This window comes from Benincasa hispida, chromosome 1 (genome assembly GCF_027475165.1).
Source record: "Benincasa hispida cultivar pf3 chromosome 1, pf3_genome.v1.1, whole genome shotgun sequence".
Lineage (NCBI taxonomy): Eukaryota > Viridiplantae > Streptophyta > Magnoliopsida > Cucurbitales > Cucurbitaceae > Benincasa > Benincasa hispida.
This window is the reverse complement of record NC_143478.1, coordinates 6,787,721-6,800,589: the sequence shown is the minus strand read 5'-3', so window position 1 is coordinate 6,800,589 and position 12,869 is coordinate 6,787,721. Positions and strand designations below refer to the sequence as shown.

General features: G+C 33.9%; 2 protein-coding genes across 3 annotated transcripts; both read right to left on the bottom strand.

Annotated features, from left to right (window-relative positions):
- Positions 1–424: 424 nt before the first annotated feature.
- On the bottom strand, positions 425–7,328 carry CPFTSY (signal recognition particle receptor protein, chloroplast (FTSY)). Of its 2 annotated transcripts, XM_039049309.2 has the most exons (12): positions 6,177–7,245; positions 5,644–5,748; positions 5,195–5,268; positions 5,050–5,108; positions 4,552–4,589; positions 3,840–3,960; positions 3,659–3,727; positions 3,476–3,558; positions 2,563–2,631; positions 1,694–1,756; positions 1,482–1,608; positions 425–858 (listed from the first exon to the last, which is right to left on the bottom strand). In XM_039049309.2, exons 1-11 carry the CDS (start codon positions 6,624–6,626, stop codon positions 1,495–1,497), a joined length of 1,245 nt encoding a protein of 414 aa, XP_038905237.1. In that variant the 5' UTR covers positions 6,627–7,245; the 3' UTR covers positions 425–858; positions 1,482–1,494. The 2 variants fall into 2 exon arrangements, with proteins under 2 accessions (XP_038905237.1, XP_090167957.1); XM_090311831.1 differs by lacking the exon at positions 1,694–1,756 and having other exon boundaries at positions 6,177–7,328.
- LOC120091330 (BON1-associated protein 2-like) lies at positions 6,675–7,224 on the bottom strand. Its single transcript, XM_039049320.2, has one exon. It carries the CDS (start codon positions 7,222–7,224, stop codon positions 6,676–6,678), a length of 549 nt encoding a protein of 182 aa, XP_038905248.1. The 3' UTR covers position 6,675.
- Positions 7,329–12,869: the final 5,541 nt, after the last annotated feature.

Here is a 12,869-nt window from a genome sequence, read left to right as displayed (position 1 = left end):
ATGTATACACCCAAAAAAAACCCGCTTTGAATTCATAATGTTCATTCTGAAAAACTCTACACCCTATTGTTATTGTTACTTTTGTGTAACAGGACATTGGTAATTCTCATGGTTATCGATTCGTCTCCGAGGTCAGCAAGATTGCCTCAGTCATTACTCCTGTACCTGGGGGAGTTGGTCCAATACTGTAGCAATGCTTCTATCTAACACACTCAATCCATAACTTCCATTGAAAGTTAACCTAGATTCTGTTTTGGTTTAAATACAAATTTAGTATATGCTTCTGTTAGGCCTAGAGCTTAGAATTTTAAAATTTTCAATTACATCTTGACTTATTTGAATTGTTTGTTATTCTATTCACTTAGGGAGGAAATTTACAGTTGAAACCATATAAAGAAGTGATTAGATGTATACATGAAAACCATTGATAATGAAAACTATTGATAAATTGCTTCTCAATACGAATTACAATATAATACATTGTAAATTTTGGTATTTAGGATTTCGACATAGAACTGAGTGTTCAACCAACTTACATGACAGTGTTGGTTTCAGTAGAATGCAAACTTCAAAAGCAGAAAAGTCGATCAACCTTCTATGCGGGCATGCCAACTGCAATCTTGCAATGACTAATTCAAAATTGCCTTCAAGTCTCTAAATATATGTAATAATTCTTCTCCTTTACCTGAGCATTTCTTTAGATTGAACAATCATTCTGATGATCAACGCATTTTTCAGGACATTCTGCCATTTCCACTTGCTCAGCAAAAGAATTGACTTCTTTGCTTAATTTCAAACTAATATCATGGTTTCCACCCTGAGTCCTTTGTTTGGGGTGCAAATGTCAAAGGCTGAAATCTGTAATAGCAGAAAACATAAACTAATACATAATTTCTTCACTAAACAAAATATTCTGTTTCTGCAAAGCCATGTTATTTAATTCATACTGAGTTTTTTAGCTATTATCTTACAACATTTCAAAATGTACAAATTGTAGCAATATTAAAATTTAAAGGCATGTTTGAGAGTGGTTATAAACTGGTTAAAATCACTTTTTTTTTTAATATAAAGAAGAATATCCATTAAGTCGGCACCAACGGCCCAACAGAAAACACCTCGCCCCACAACAAGTTGGGAGAGCCACAGGTGGAAAGAGTCAGTCCAACAACAAGAGGACAAGACATTAAAAGCATGGGCAGCTAACCTAGGGCAGTTAAAATCTTTAATCACTCCGAAACATAAATTCTACATTTAAAAATGTAAAGTTGAATATCAAATTAATTTCGAGTAATTAAAGATGTGTTTCGAAGTAATTATGAACCTGAAAAATGTGATTTAAACAATTTCAAAATCACTCTCAAACATGTACTAATACTAATCAATGACGGTGCCCCTAAGCATTCACTAAACTTCAAAAGCAATGCTAGCAAATTCTGAGACAATGGTGAAGAGAGATTGATGATAGTGATAGTGATACTGACCATATTGTAAAAATCATGAAAATATGGCATCAACAAAGGCCTCTGGATCAAAAGGTTGAAGATCTTCTAACCCTTCACCAACGCCAACAAACTTTACGGGGATGCCAAGCTCGTCCACCACACTGACCTGGGAAAGAAGGATGTATCAGAGATAGTAGTTGGTGACAATTGTTACTTTTAGAAATTATTTAGCTAAAAGTTTTAAGACATACCACACAACCACCTCTTGCAGAACCATCTAGTTTTGTCAAAATTAAACCAGTAATTCCAACTACCTGTTATACAAGCCAACAAGCTTTTCAACCGAAAATTCTTGATGAGTAAAAACGTGTTTGGATTTACTTTCTAAGTATTTAAATAAGTGTTTAAATAAGTATACATAAATTTGATTAAATAAGTATACATAAATTTGAAAAAATTGTCTATAAACATTTAGAAAGTCAATCCAAACGGGCCCTAAAAGCAACTTACAACATGCAATTATACTTCAGCTTGTTAGATGTAAAAAGTAAGCAAGAAATTCCACAGTCGACCAAAAACTCCATCAGCTATTATGGTTCAAGAATACATGACCCTATGTAAAAAATAAAAATGACTAAACCAATTGGATTATGACACATTAATATAATAATCCAAATGCCTAAATTGCACCCAACAAATTATGCTAAACTTAACATTTGGAAAAAAATCATGAATGTGTGAGAATCTAGTTATGGATATATTATGACTATTTCAATGCTTATTAGTAAGGGCATAATAATAATTAGCGGAGTTTGTTAAGGCTTTACTTAGGTTGGAATGATTTTAGTAGGATTTTGCATTGTGGAACCTATTCTCTCGAAAGGCTATATTATATGTTAACTGTTCTTAATATATTACTATCTTTGTGTTTCTTTGTGGTTAGTGTGTTCTTTTGAGTGGTATCCTAACAGAATGATTGCAGCTAACTAAGAATGATTAGTATAGAAGTTATGTAGATGGTCCTTTTCCTTTTGCATTTAAGGGAAAATTGCAAAATGGCTTAGAAACGATCCATCGTGCAAGAATAATAACTTAGAAGGGAAAGGATGGTAAAAGTTACATCATTGAACTCCCTTGCTTGTGGCAGCATATTCAAACCAGTCGTCCCATCTAATACCTGCAAGATCTCCTGCAATTGTAATGGAATTCTTAATCAGTACAACATAATACAAGTACTAGCAGACGATGGCTAAGAAGTTCATCATAATGATCAGGTATCCAACTTTCACAAAATCATTCACAGCTCCTTCAACAATAAACTTGATAGGAGGCAGTGTAGACCGGAATGAGATAATAAATAAATTTCATAACCAACAGTGTCATCTTTAAATAAACTATTTTCCTAATATAGAAATCAACTTTAAGTTTAACACTGTCAGTGAGCAAACAGCTGAAAGCATTTAAGAAAAGAAGAAGAAATCTCATGGACAAGGTCGTGTTCACCACAGTCCCATGCTTAATAACGTTGAATATAAATTGAATGCTTATGTGATGCAAGTGTGAAGTGAAAATTCATACATCAAAAGTTTCAGAAAAACCCTTTGCAGTTGCACTCATTAAAGACTTGACAAGAGCCTAGATGTTTCATAAATAAAATAACCAGCAAAAGCCTACATAGGTTTTCTAAAGTGAAACGTAGATGACAGGGAAGCAAGGTTGTGATATAAAATTATAATTTAGACCAGGAGAGGGCGATATAAGAATGTAAGATGATAGAAAGAAACCATCAAATGCGGTGGCTTTATCCTTAACGATGTGAACTGTGATCAAGCCAGATAAGCCAAAGGAAAGCTTTGATGAAAGCAAGAGCCTATATGTTATACATAATACATCTTTATTACTTAGTTAAGACTTCAGAATTTCACTTAATATTGAGTGGTTTATGCAGCTCTAATAATGTAAATGCCTACACATGTGGCTTTCAAAAATAGAGCAATTCAACTAGATTAGAGGACTGAAATAGTAACGCTTACATTAGGTGCCCCTGGAATAACTTTGGCCACAGCTTTCTTACATGCTATTAACTCTTCCATCAAGCTATAATTTGTATGTAGACCTATGAAAAACAAAGAAACAAACAATTCCAGATTTCCGTCTAATAAAAAGACACAAGAAAGAATGCCAACAGTAAAAACCAGTAAACAACATGAACTTACGTCCAGATGTATCACATAAAACAATGTCAAAACCACCTTCCTTTCCTCTCTTTACAGCCTGTGATAGAACTATCAGAAAACACTTCAAGATGATAAGTTAGCATCTACGACGATAAATGATACGAACTTCCTCAAAAATTACGTCAAGAAAAAGAAACAAAGCACTATAATTATTGCATACCTGATGACGCTTTGGCATTGTCTCTTTCAGCAACAACAATCTCACATCCAGTTCTATCTGCCCAAACTTCCAACTGATCACTAGCAGCTGCTCTAAATGTATCACCAGCTGCCATTAATATCTGGCACAAAAAAAGTGAAAATTAGTATATTTCCATATTGTTTGTTGTGTGGCATCTGCTTATTATTCATTCTCTTATATTCTAAATGAGAGTATGTCCCTTATTAGGGGAAAAAAAGAAGAAAAATAAAGACTAGAGACGCCTGAAATGGACAGGACAACCAGAATAAAGAAATTTCAAAGTACAGCTAAATTATTGGTAAAAAGAAAATTAATAAAAAGAAGAAAGAAGAAAAATAACAAAGTTTCAAAATGCTGCAATGCATCATATTCTGTTATACAAAATGAGCTTCTCACAAACAAATCCACTCTCCTCTCTCTCTCTAACCCAAAAGGGAATGCCAAAACAAAACATAGAAGCTACAAAATAGAGTCCTTTGTTGATAAACAAACCATTGAAATTACAAAATAGGCTGTCAAATGAGTCTCTCTCTCTGGTCATATAACTAAAACGTCATTTTTAAACAAATACTACTATATAGAGCTACCTCTCTTTCACAAGTATAGAACTACTCTAAACAAAAATAATGCCGATAAATAGCCTTCTGAAGTAACATCAATTCAACGAGAATAAAAAGAAGTAGCATCTCACTTTGGCCCCTTCGTTTTTCAATCTAAAAGCCAGCTTTCCTGCAACATGGAGTTGTAAATAAATTACTAGGTAATTTGAGTAATAACAGTGCAAATAAATATAATGTATTCCAATGGAGCAAATGGACAGAGAAGTAGAAAGTTTAATAATATGAGGACCTTTTACTAGGTAATTTGAGTAATTACAGTGCAAATAAATATAATGTATTTTGATGGAGCAAATGGACAGAGAAGTAGATAGTTTAATAATATGAAGACCTTTTAAATTCACAAACTTGCTTTACAGGAGTACGAAATTGCTCACTTCTCAGTAACATACAATACTTAACACACTTTTTCAAGGAAATAGATTATGTTCTAGTCATAAGTACATCGAAGTAGATAGTTTAAAACTAGGGGAAAAATCTTCTGCCAAAATTCCTTTTTTTAAATCACAAGAAACGAGATTTAGACCTAATAGAAAACACATACCAATTACCATGGTAACTCTAGGTCTTACCAAGAGATGTTGTCTTTCCACCTCCGTTGACGCCAACTATCATAATTACAGCTGGTTTCCTGATGACGTAATAAAAATGGAATCAGAATTAGTGCTTGAAGAATATGATAGATTGTGCAAAATAGAACCCATAAAGAAAGCATACCGGAATCCAAGTTGAAGGTCAGTTTTGCTCCCCCTCCCTGTCAACAACTCCAAGACATTCTTCTTTAACGCATCCTAGGATCATTTTGATCAAGGTATAACAAGTTTGATCAAGCACTACAGATTATTTGGAAATGAAAATATAGAATTGAAAACCAATGGAATCTAAAAAATTTATTCATCAAATTACCCATCTACACCCAAACTATCCCTTCAAAATTAAATCCTAAATTCCACGATTCAAAAATCAAAGCGGTACATACAATTTTTCTGACTAAATTTATATGAATATAAAATCTTAATATGTGAAATTTTCTCCATAGTGAAAAGACGGGTAAATTTAGTGCCACTAGTGCTTGATTTAACAGTAAACACAGTAATTACTTCATTTTTGGTCAAACCTTTCTGTCTTAGAAAGCCGAGCAATGAAACAATTAGTGAACTCATTACCTTTATTTCACTACCCGATTTAAGCTTCCCTGCCAATATGTCATCACGCAAGCTATCCACGATCTTAATGGTGATCCTTGGCCCGAAGTCAGAAACCAATAATGCCTACAGAATTTCAACATTACGATTGATTATAGTTTTTCACGGCTTACGAATGATTTTTCGAAAGACTCCCAAGTATTGAAAGGATGACCTACCTATATCAATCAATGTATAAGGACATAGCCAAATTACAAAACATTCAAGCGATACAAAATTTCAGTTTTAAAAGAGTATAGGATTTGAACTCGTTCTCGAAAATTAAGACCCAAGAAAGGTTTAAGAGAGGAGACAAAGGTAAACCAAAATCGAATTACGCTTCCAGTGAATCCACATTCTGGAAAAGAAAGCTTAAAAGAATAATGGATAAGTGATGACCAATTCGAGTTCAAATGATCCAATTCATGAACAGAACTGTTTTTCTTTTGCAGGAAATGCTTCATTGAGACGAACATAAAACAAAAGAGGATACAGAAACGTGACGGAAGACGAACCTCCTCGAGTTCGTCGAGAACCCTATCGGTTTCCGCGAGGTTCCAGTATAGAAGAAGCTCATCGATAACGGCAAGGTTGTCTCGGGTTTTCGAGAAGCCTGAGAAGATCTTCTCTACATCGCTTTTGGCCTTCTCCTTAAGCAGCCTGCCAAGCCGAGTGAAGAATCCCGTCTGACCGGCGGAGCATCTGAAACGAGAACCACCGCCGGGGCTTCGCCTGAAAGAAGTGGTTAGCCGGAGCGATGGAGCGGTTATGCTTCGAGGTGAAGGGTTAGAGAGAAAGGAGAGTTGAGAGAGTGAGGCCGTGGCCATAATTTGCTTCCAGCTCCGAGAACGGGAAAACCAGATGGATAAACTACTTTGAAAAATGTCACCGAGCGACGTCGTTTCAGTTTCCTGCTTTGATTGATCGTATTCCTTTAAACGCCGTCGTTTCTTTTTGGTCAGCATAGAAATAAGTCCAAATCCAATAATAAGGCCCAAATCATCGGAAAGTCCATCAAGATTTGTAAGAGTAAGAACTCCAAAGAGGAACTCCGATCACTACACCGCCGCCACTTCGGTAGAATGTCGCCGTCTCCGCCGCCGGAATTCTAACCTTTCCTTTCGAAGTAAGCGCCGTTTCCGATTCCGATTCCAGTACCTTAACTCTCACCGAAATGTTAACGATTCCATTCCGTTCACCATTTCCATCTCTCAATCTATAACTCAGTAAATGCAAATAACTTTCCGGCCTATACCGTCCGAGAAAATCCGACACCGGAACTTTCGCAGTTCCGACGATCCTGTTCCTCGAAATAGAACCACAATGCACCTCGATCGTCAAGAACATTGCATCCACCGGAATCTCCAACGCCATTTTCTCATTCCATAACGGATAACTGCCACCTCGTTCGTCAATTTCCGTTTCTCCACCGCCGCTGCCGAAGCTCTGGCGATCAAACTTGACGGTTGCGAATGTTTTCCTCTTCACGGGTTTCCGATCGATTCGCAAATCCTCCCCTGAGATGACGGTGATTTCAATACTCCGAGACGACTTTGTCGCCATAGCAGAGAGTACACTGGAAATTGATCGGGAAAAAAATGGAGTGATGTAAAGTGATCAGAACTAAGAAAATGAAGAGAGGAAAGTGATCGGAACAACCATTCTGTTGCCGGAGAGAAATTGGAGGAAGTTTATAGGCGGTTTCGATTGGAAATTTTGGAGGAAAAAACGAACAAGCTCAACGTCAGACGATGACGTTTGACGGATGACAGAGTTGGTTGAGACGCAAATTGTGAATAATTGTTTAACCAATTTTAAATTAATAAATCAATATTTTAACATTATAGCTGTGGAACAATAAATAAAGTTTATTTTATTATCGATCTTTTTTATTTTAAAAGTAAAAGTATTTAATAATTGTTATTTTTTTAAAATTGTTATGAAATTGAGCCGGAAAAGAGGTACAACGGAAACACGATAATCAAAGAAATACAGTATAAGAATAAGCAAATAAAATAAAAATAACAAAATTATGTAAATGTGGAGATGTGAAAATTAAAATGAAAATATAAAATAGATTTCTCACCAAAATGTGCATATCCCTTCAAATTTGAATGTGGTCTTACATGGACAGTGAGCATAAATAATTAAAAAACACATGGACAACATGAAGAATAACACATGGTTTTTAGTACACTAAGCATTGGGCATCTATTGTTATAATATTTATAATACTTCCCATTAGATGCTCATATATATATGAAATATGTCTTGTTAAAACCCTATTAGAAAAAACGCAATGGAAAAAATCGTAGTGAAGGGGAAAGGTAACATATTTCATATAATTTGTACTCCTAAAAGTATACAATATGTTTACTTCCCCTCGTTGAAACATCACTTGAGTTCTTTCAGTGCCACATTCCAATGTTGTGCACCAATTTTTCAAAGGTTGTGTAGGTAATGCCTTTGTAAATAAGTCGGCCAGGTTCTCCTTCGAACAAACTTATTGTACAATGTGTTGGGGTTGATGCCCTAAATTTCATAGGATCCTATAGTTTGTAAACATGTGTGTGAACAAACATTTGTGATGTAATAATATGAGATATTTTCTTCACTACTGTCTATGAAATATGAGATATTTTAGTTGCATTAACCACAAACTAATAAACTAAGATCACTGGTTATCGTGTAACTTAAGCATGTATGTGGAGACATACAAGTGGATCGTGTCTTAAGTGATAACTTAAATGGTTTGTAGTATATAGATAAATGAGGTAAACCTTATCCTAATGACACTACGGATACGACCCACTTTGTAGATGTTACAAGTTTTGTAAAGTGCTACAAATGGTCTGATTCTGATCATTCATATAGAGACATGCGAGCAAGGATATCCTATACAAAGAGTTTGTATAAGACTGGACCACAAAATGTATAGTCTCGTTATATAACACCGTTCATGACAGAGACTTTCATTTTACTAAGATGACCATAGGTAACATGATCTTAATCCTGAATGAGTTGAGAACTCCTGCCTATGAGAAAGGTCATTTGATTTGCATGGGTGCGAGTGGCCAGATCACCTAATCAAACCTATCACACTTCAGGGATTCGTCTAATTGGGGAGCTGAGAACTCAGCTACACAAGACGGAATTCACTCCTTCTCGAAGCAGGGGTAAGTAGATAGATTGCTCTCTTAAGGGTTGATTCTGGGGCTTGAACAATGTGGTGCCACACCTTCTCATGGTCCAAGAAGTGTTCACTCATAATAGACTATGATATATTGTTCATTAGAAGAATCAGTGGTACTTAAGGAGTTAGATGTAACTACAGGAAAATTAGCCCAATTGTACTTACGAACGATTTGTGAAGGGTCATCGTACTGTTGATTGGTTATATCCAATAGACACAGAAATATATTTGTAGTGTGAAGAGTGCATCTGTCGATCTTTAGTGGAATGTTCGGCAGCTAACAGATAGTGGATATCGTGATTAAAGAGTTTAGTCAATTATTCACGTACCGTTAAAGCTTTAATCTACAGGTCCATAAGGTTCCCTTGGTAGCTCAATAGATTCAAGTTGATAATCAATTTTTGGGTTAGTTTGAAGTGTTCAAATTAACAAGAGGGGATTTGGTTATATATGATACAATTAAATTAATTCAATTATATGTGATATAATTAATTTGATGTATTAGATACATTGATTGGAGGAATTAATATTAATATAATTTATATTAAATGTCATAAAGGAGAAAAAGAACTATGTTTTAAATATTACATATGATGTGATACTAAAACTATAAGTTATAAATATAATATGATACATTAGTTATTATATTTATTTATAATAAAAAAAAATCATGAGATAATTGTTTGGTTGATTATTATTTTTCCCCTTTAACCATGTTCGAATGGGAAGTTACTATCAGTTTTAATAACTGATGAATAAAAGTAAAAAGGTTTCATTTTTTGATGATCGCATCACATTCCATCAGTGAAAGAAAAAGTTATATGATAGCCTCTGAGAGAGTGAACGATGAGGCATTGAGTTACTAAATGACAGTTTCTCGTTTACTAGACGATCGAGTATACAGTCTATACAATAGACTTAGCCTTTCTCCCACTTACTCGATCATTTAACTTGATCGTATACTTCCTCTTTCCCTCTACCAAATTCACACAGAGTCCACACCTCCTAGATTCTACACCAAGAATACCAAGGTAACCTTTTGGTGGTAGCGAGTTTTTCCATTCGAGGGTTGAGGATCGAGTCTTACTCGATTGTGTTTGAGGATCAGACAGTTCGTGGAATTCACTGATTGTTCATTGCATTCGTGCATTGGATCGAGTTTGCGTGGACGTGTGACTTGTGTTGATCAAGGGAATACTTGAAGAAGAGTTCTTCAAAGATATGTCACTTGATTCCCTTTGGTTTTAAATGAAAGCATGTTGTAATTTACTCAATGATGCATAACTGTAGTTGTATGTTTCTAAATGCTTTATTCTTTCACAATGGGTTCGGAACGATCTTACTTCCGCTCACTGGCTCTCTTAGTAAAGAGTTCCTTCATAATGATGTAGCCATTTTCTTCGAGATCATGAGTGTAGAAAAGCTTTAGTGAGATATGTTTTATTATACCTCATTTAATATACCTCTTTTGAATTGGGCTATGCATGTTGTATTGTCTTCATATAATATTTTTTAAAGAATTTTACTAGAAGATAAGCCACATATTCCACGAATGTACTAAATCATTGATCTCAGTCACATACATTCTTGACTAGCTTCATGGATTGCAAGAATTTTAGCAATATTTGGGTAAGTGGTCATTATGGTATGTTATTAATCGCCATGATATAGTAGTGCCTTTACATGTGAATAGAAATCTGTTTGAGATCTAACTTTATATGGATCAGATAAATATCCAGAATCTGCATAACCTATTAGATCAAAATTTAACTTATTTGAATAAAATAAACTCATATCAATTACTTGAAGATAACGGAGTATATGCTTAATTTTATTTTAATGTCTTTTTGTTGGAGAAGAACTTCATCTACCTAATAAATTTACTAAAAATATAATATCTAGTTATTATTGGCAAGATACATAAGTGTCTAACTACACTAAGATTTGGTACTTCAGAACCAAGTAGCTCTTCATTACCACCTCGAGGTTGAAATATATCTACCTTCATATCTAGTGAACGAACTTCCATTGGAGTGTTCAATAGATATGCTTTGTCTATATAAATCTTTTCAAAATTTGTCTTGTATAAGCTAACCGATGAACAAATATCTCATCTACTAAATGCTCAATTTGCAAGCCAAGGAAAAAATTTGTTTTCTCGCCAACAAGAGTGTAGCTCAACTGACATAATGTTCATATTATCGACCTCAAGGTTTGAGGTTTGATTTTCCCACCCTATACTTTAATTACAATACCTTTTAAAAAAAAATTATTTTTTGAGATTTTTCATCTCAAATTCTTTCTTAAGATAATCAGTCTATTGCCTTTAAAGCTTTCAGGAGTTTCAATTATATTTAAGTCATCAATATATACAGTTATAATAGCAAATTCTGTCTATGATTTTTTTATAAAAACACACGGACATTTTGAATTATTTTGATATCCTTCTTTCAACAAATATCTACTCGGGCGATTGTACCATATTCGTCATGATTGTTTCAATCCATATATTGATTTCTGCAGCTTTATTGAATACAATTATCGAAAACTTATTTTGTATGTTTCGAGTATCTTAAATCCTTATAGGATTTTCATGTAAATATCATTATCGAGAGATCTATATAAGTATGTCGTGACTACATCCATAAAATGTATGTCCAGACTTTCATAAACAATTAGACCAATCAAATATCTTGGTGTAATTGCATCCATCATCGAAGAATATGTCTCCTCATAATCAATACCCGATCTTTGTGAAAAATCATGTGCAACTAGTCTCGCTTTATATCTTGTGACCTCATTATTTTCATTTCTCTGTCTCACAAATACCCATTGTATCTCACAAGTTTGGCATATTCTGGTGGTTGAACTATTGGTCCAAAAAACTGACATTTTGAAAATGAGTTTAATTCTACCTCGATTGCTTCTTTCCACTGAAGCTAATATTTTCTATGTCGACATTCTTTAACATATTTTGGTGCAAGATCCTCATTTTTAGATGTAATATAAAGAGCAACATTATATACAAAAATGTTGTCAATAACTTCGTTAGTTTGGTTCAATTTTTTTTTTACGTCATGTCTGTCATGATATAGTTTATTGAAATCTCATTATTGTCTTTAGGTATTTCACTTTTCTCACTAGTCATGTCAAGGGTTTCTTCATGGATATTTACATCATCAACCAAGTCTTTTTTAATGTTAATTATTTTTCTTTTTCAATGATTTTTATCTTTGGAACCCATCATCATCACGCTTCTGTCATGTCCTAAACTCATTAATGACAACTTGTTGTGTTGGGATATCAATTTTCGGTGGAACATTTGCAGCTGGTATATGAGACTTGGTTACTTTATTTGCACATATAAATGCAGCTTGCAACTGATTTGCTATATTTTGCAAATGAATTATTTTTTGAATTTAAGTTCACATTGATTTGTATGTGGATCTAAATGAGACAATAACGATACATTCCATGTAATTTCTTTTTCCAACTTCTGAAGTTCTCCCTATAATGTTGACAATTTTGTCTCATTAAAATGACAATCAACAAATTATGCAGTAAATACAACACCTACCAGAAGTTCAAGATATTTAATAATTGATAGAGAATCAAATCCAACATATATTTCCAACCTATTTTGGGTACTCATCTTAATATGTTGTGGTGGAGCAATTGGAACATATACTGCACATCCAAAAATTCGTAGATGGGAAATGTAACACCCCACACATTTTTTAGTAATAACGTAATTTTAGTAACTTTATTATTTGAAATTTCAGTAATTGTTATTAGTTGGAAGGTATTTTTGGAATTTTGGACTTCAAGTGTAAGTGCGGGAATTTAATTGTTGGCGTGAAATTATTCAAATTAGAAATTAATGGCAGGAATTAATTTTCTTTTGAAACGGAAAGGAATTTAATAGTATAAAACGGAAAGGAATTAAATGTAATTATATGTATTTCCTTTATTATTATTATTATTGTTGTTGTTTTTTTTTTTTGTTTATAAAAAT